General features: G+C 34.5%; 1 protein-coding gene across 1 annotated transcript; it reads right to left on the bottom strand.

Moving 5' to 3' along the window:
* Positions 1 to 2165: 2165 nt before the first annotated feature.
* On the bottom strand, positions 2166 to 5334 carry LOC144566055 (cytochrome P450 71A9-like). Its single transcript, XM_078315916.1, has 2 exons — positions 4393 to 5334; positions 2166 to 2965 (listed from the first exon to the last, which is right to left on the bottom strand). The coding sequence occupies exons 1-2, from the start codon at positions 5260 to 5262 to the stop codon at positions 2345 to 2347; spliced, it is 1491 nt and encodes a 496-aa protein (XP_078172042.1). The 5' UTR covers positions 5263 to 5334; the 3' UTR covers positions 2166 to 2344.
* Between the last annotated feature and the right edge of the window lie 354 nt (positions 5335 to 5688).

The raw sequence follows: 5688 nt of genomic DNA, 5'->3' as shown, positions 1-5688 counted from the left end.
ACTCGCTCTACTGCTATGTTTACGTACATATCAAGAGAAGAGAATGAACATGTCCATTGACTTGCTAATATGGTGTGAACTGAACATTTTGCAACTACTGGTTTTACTTTTTATCTTCTCTTTAATTTTTGGCAATGAGAGATTTTACAAGTAGTTTAGTGTATAGAATATTATCTTTGTGTATTAAGAATACTTGTGTTGAAACAGGTTTATAATTTGCTCTGATGTTTAATAAAATCGCATAAAGACTTACAACCAAAAAAAAAATGTCATTGCTCTTTTTGGAAATCAATGCAAATTATTTTATTCGTAAGGGCAACATCTATTATGATTGGAATTTCCATATTTGTTTATGAGGAGGGTTCAAATGCCTCCATTTTTTGTGTCTCCATCATGTCTCTATTTTTAAAAACTTTAATAACTAAAAATTTGAAACTTTAAAGTCAGAATAAAACCGTTGGATAATATGGATAATTTCTATACGTTGAATTTTCAACTGATTAATTCACTCAAAAATAAAATTGAAATGTGATAATATTTTATGAGCATATAGAGAAAATAGCATAGATCACATCTAATGGTTTTATTTTGACATTTATAATTAAATTTTGAGTTATTTAAGTTTTTTAAAATGGAGGCATTTGAAGCCTCCTCTTTGCTTATTCCAAACTTTAAAGAATTATAATATATTGACAGATATTTATCTTGATAATTTTAATAATACTTTTTAAAATTATTAATTTTTAGAAAAAATAATGTCTCGTTGATATCTGATAATGTCAAATTATATAGCGAAAATCACTACTTTTAAGTATGAAAAATGGTGAAAAAAAAGTATGCAAAGTAGTTATTTTTTCGAATTATTTACCGCAAATATGTTTTTAGACTATTTTGACACGTTTTTGAGAAAGTTGCGCATTTAGCCCAAAAACAAAATAAAAATGACATATTTAGGCTATTTTTGAAAATGGTGTCAAAATAGGGCATCTAATTAATAGACAAGTTGTTTTCATTAGTTCTGAATTGTTTGTACGTACATCAGCCTTTATATAGGCCTTTCTCAATACAATTGAATCTATTATCTGATACAACTCATCTGTCAGTACATTGAGTCTAACTAACATAACTGCCTAACTGCCTCACTAATCTAACTTCTATCTAAGTTGACCGTTTGAGTTGACTGTCCAATATCCCCCGCAGGCAAAGCACGTAATATTGCACTCAATAGTAAGCTTAGTTCTTAGAAAAGCAAGTATGGCACTAGAGAGCGATTTGGTGAATGCATCTGCAATTTGATCTCTAGAACAAATGAACCGAACTCCAATTGATGAGCCGCAACTTTCTCTCGAATGAAGTGATAGTCTATTTCAATATGTATTGTATGAAGCTAAGAAGGTCACTCCAAGATTGTCGCACCAAAGGGTCGGTTTAAATGTGAATGGTACATGTACGTAATTCCTTGAGCAATTGTTGGAGCCAAGTGAGTTCGGCTACGGCCACTGCCATACTACGATACTCCACTTCGGTGCTAAACCGAGACACCGTATATATGTTGCTTTTTGGAGCTCCACAAGATAAGATTGGATCCAAAAACACGCAAAACCCGGAAGTCGATCGTCTATCGTCGGGACAACTAGCCCAATTTGAGTCAGAATAGGCATGGAGCTCAAAGGAAGAGTGAGAAGAGAACCGAAGACCATGGTTAAGGGTACCCTTTAAGTAGCGCAAAATGCGTCTGACAGCATTCCAATACTAATCGGTAGGGACATGCATAAATTGAGATGTCTTATTCACCGCATAGGAGATGTCCGGTCTTGTAATCGTGGCATATTGGAGCGCACCTACCACACTTCTATAAAGTTGTAGTTCGGCCATAGCATTGCCATGAAACTTCGAGAGCGGATCACCCGGTGTAAAGGGTTAATGGGCTGGGTACTAAAACGGGCCTCAAATCTGTTTATTACATTGACTCATCTGGGCTTTTGTAGATTTGAAAAGTGTAAGGCAGGTTATAATAAAACGGGCCTTCTTGTTCAAACATTATATATTTTGTAGCACGATATTGATAAAAAAAATAGGTTCATAAATTAGGCTTTACGTAATTTGAACTCGATAATTATAATACAATAAATACTAAATATATGAAAGTAGCTTTTTACTACCAAGAAATGTCATTTATTTGTTAATTCTTTATAAAAAAAAGTCTAGGAAACCAGCATATTTCTTGCTAAATAAAAATGCTAAATATAAGAGTAGCTACACATATTTCTTGCTAAATACTAAAAAGTTTAGGAACCGACATAAATGCTAAATATATAGTTACACATATTTCTTGCTACTCAAATCAATCTAACACCTTATTAAAAAGACTAGGAACCAACATAAGAGGATTTTTCTTGTGCACAGTTAACCCTAGTTCCTCCTCCAGATCTAGATCTTCTTTCGCCATACCGGCCGACAGTTCCCAATCAAAACAATACAAAAGGTTAGCCAAAGCAAGCTCAACCACCGGTAATGCGAAGTTGATTCCTGGGCAGCTCCTCCTGCCAACTCCAAACGGCACAAGACTAAAATCTTGGCCTCTAAAATCAACATTGCTATCGATAAATCTCTCGGGTCGAAACTCTTCTGGACTATCCCAAGTATTCTGGTCGAGAGAAATAGCCCTTGCATTGATAATAACCCTAGTTTTTGGAGGAACATTGTGACCTTGGATTATGCACATCTCTGTTGTTTCGCGAGGAATGAGCAGAGGAGCGGGAGGGTGGAGTCTCATCGTCTCTTTCATAACTAGCTTCAAGTAGGTGAGGTCTTGGAGATCATGTTCTTCGATCTTTCTGTTGTTGCCGGCTGTTTTTCGGACTTCTTCTGTTGCTTTGATCATGACTCGTGGATTTCTCATGAGCTCAGTCATGGTCCATGTTAGAGTAGCAGCAGATGTGTCAGTTCCAGCAACAAACATATCCTAAAAGAAAATGAAATTAATGCTCAATAATTTTCTTTTGGATTTAAAAAATATAGAACTCATTTTAATTATTTTTTAATACAACAAGTATCATTGAGTTGATTTTTATAAAAAAAAAATAGCTCCACCGATTCTAGAGATCGGTGGAGGGATGAATAAGTAGAAATAACAAATGCAAATTTCTTAGAACAAAATTTAAATTCTCTTAGGATTGGTGGAGCCGCTTTTTATAAAAATAAAATCAATGGTACTTGTTTTACTAAAATAATTAAAATTAATTATATTTAAAAAAAAATATCTTGCTTTTGTTGTTTATTTTTATGTCAAAAAAATATTGTGAAAGACAATATAGGCGATATTGCATAATGTCAATGCACTAAAATTAAACGAATACTAGAGAGAATTTACTAGTACAACTTGATATGCATTAATTAATTACTATTGACTGGTTAAGTGGTTAATTTTGCAATTAGAATATTTGTTAGATTGAAATTATAATTTTGGTGGAGAAGAGAGAGAACGCAAACTCAAAATATTTTTTCTTATATTAAAACAAGAATATAAGAGGCCGGCTTCTTCTTTTACACGGCTTGTATATGTCTCACTTATGCACTACTTCCTACAGAAGCTCATATCTCTATTTGTACTTATAATACACAAGTCGGTTAAATTCTAGACCATTTATGATTTCTAAAGGCTATTAAACGTAAATAAATCTGTTGTTATTCCAAAGGATAACAGAATCCTATGATCTCAGCCGTTCATTTTTTTGTCGAAATTAATTCACAGACATGAAAAAAAAAATCTTTGAAATTTGCGCATGAAATTTTTTAAACAGTTGGAATAGGAATAACAAAATCCTGTGACCTAACAGCAGATTTATATCCCTATTAAACATTCAAATATTACAAGAAAATTTGTATTTGAAAACTCTATGTCAAGCAGCCTAGATATTTTGTAAATATTACAAGAAAATTTGTATTTGAAAACTCTATATCAGCAGCCTCTTTTGTTGACTATTTTTTTCTTTGAAGACTTTGACTTCTCAAAATTGAGTCGGTGCACTAAGGGAACCAATTAAGTTTATATATCAACATATTCATCATGGGAACCAATTGAACACGTGTAGTAAATTTAATTTGGTAAAATAACACTTAATTAGTATGGTTGCCTCTTATTTACAATTTTAATTACCTAGACAAATTAACTAGCCTGGAATTTTACATCATATAATATCAAAGTTAATTATCAAATTAACTACCCTGGAATTTTACAATTTTAATTAACACTTTCCCAAAGAATTAACATTCAACATTGTAATAATCCAGCCATTAAAGCTGTGCAAATTAGAACCAAAATGGTAGAACACAAATCTATCGGACGAATATATAGCAATATAATTATAATATACTTAAGAGAAAACGTACCGTTATAATCCCCTTAACATGGCTCATTGAACTAAATGTCATACCATAAACAGGATCCTTGTGCAGCTGAAGCAACACATGCACCAAATCACTGAGCTCATGATCTTGAGCGCCACCTGATCTTGTATGCTCCTCTATGACAAGATCATAGAACTCATCCAATTCTTTAAAATTGTCCTCCAGCCTTCTCCTTAACCCGGTAATGGCATCAATCCACCCGAACCACGGCAAGTAATCTACCACCCAAAACTCGCCCAACATCTTTTGCATTTCCTCCAAAATCTTACCATATCCGGGAGCAACAATCCCGTCTCCAAACATCACCCGAGTAACAATATTGTTAGATAAAGTATGCAATGCCTCGCTTAGATTCACCAGGTTTGAAGAAGAGCATGCCTTTCTGATACCAGAAATTGAGTTAGCTACTTCTTCTTCCCTGATGTTGCGAAAGGATTGCACCCTTTTTGTACTGAGTATTTCTAAGATGCATACTTTCCGCGCCTGTCGCCAGTAATCCCCATAAGGAGAAAAAGATATGCTGAGGAAATTGTATGTATATCTTTTGGCAGCGTATAAAGATGGTCGGCTCGAGAAATTGACATCGTTTGTTTTAAGTACTTCTCTTAAAGCATCTGCACTTGAAATGACGAGTGTCGGTACCGAGCCAAGCTGGAGAAGCATGAGGGGCCCATGCTTAAGAGAGAGCTTGTGAAGTGAGTGGTGGGGATGTGCACCAATTAGTTGGTGCAGATTTCCTATAACAGGCAATTTTCTCGGACATGGAAATGAAGGGCTTCTTCGGCTTTTTTGGAGTTTCACAATGAGGAAGAGAAGAGGAAAGAGTAATAGGAGAAGACACAGGGGGGACATTTTTATTTTTTTTGCTAGGCTAGTATTTTGGAGCTATGTCTAGAGTAGAACTGTAGAAGTAATATTTATAGTACAAGAGGAGGATGGAGAGTTTGTTACTAGAAGAGACTTCTAGACTTCTAGTAGCTAAATTCCAATAGGAATCTCTTACTCAAATCTAGAAGAGATCATATCCATTTGGGTTTGTAACCACCACTGGACAGATCGAATCCAGACCGTTCAACGCTCGAACAGCTTTTAATTAATTGGGACTGAGGTAACTTTAAGATTCGTAACAAGCAATTTGGATGTCCAATTTTGTCAAGTATATATTTAAGGGGATGCCAGATATGAATCCGAACCTCCACTTGACAATTGATAGAAGATTAATTATATATAGACTTCATCGAGAATGCGACGGATGGATCTAGTCGACAGAATTTTTCT

Source organism: Carex rostrata, chromosome 15 (genome assembly GCF_964058835.1).
Source record: "Carex rostrata chromosome 15, lpCarRost1.2, whole genome shotgun sequence".
Taxonomy (NCBI): Eukaryota; Viridiplantae; Streptophyta; class Magnoliopsida; order Poales; family Cyperaceae; genus Carex; species Carex rostrata.
Note: the sequence above shows the minus strand (reverse complement) of the source record. Positions and strands in the feature narration are given on the sequence as shown.

What these genes read in the sequence shown, in the direction of transcription:
- LOC144566055 (XM_078315916.1), bottom strand. Translation starts at nt 5,262, where the DNA reads ATGTCCCCCCTGTGTCTTCTCCTATTACTCTTTCCTCTTCTCTTCCTC. An exon ending in ATGTTAAGGGGATTATAACG is followed by an intron (nt 2,966 to 4,392) that starts GTACGTTTTCTC and finishes ATTTTCTTTTAG; the next exon opens with GATATGTTTGTTGCTGGAAC.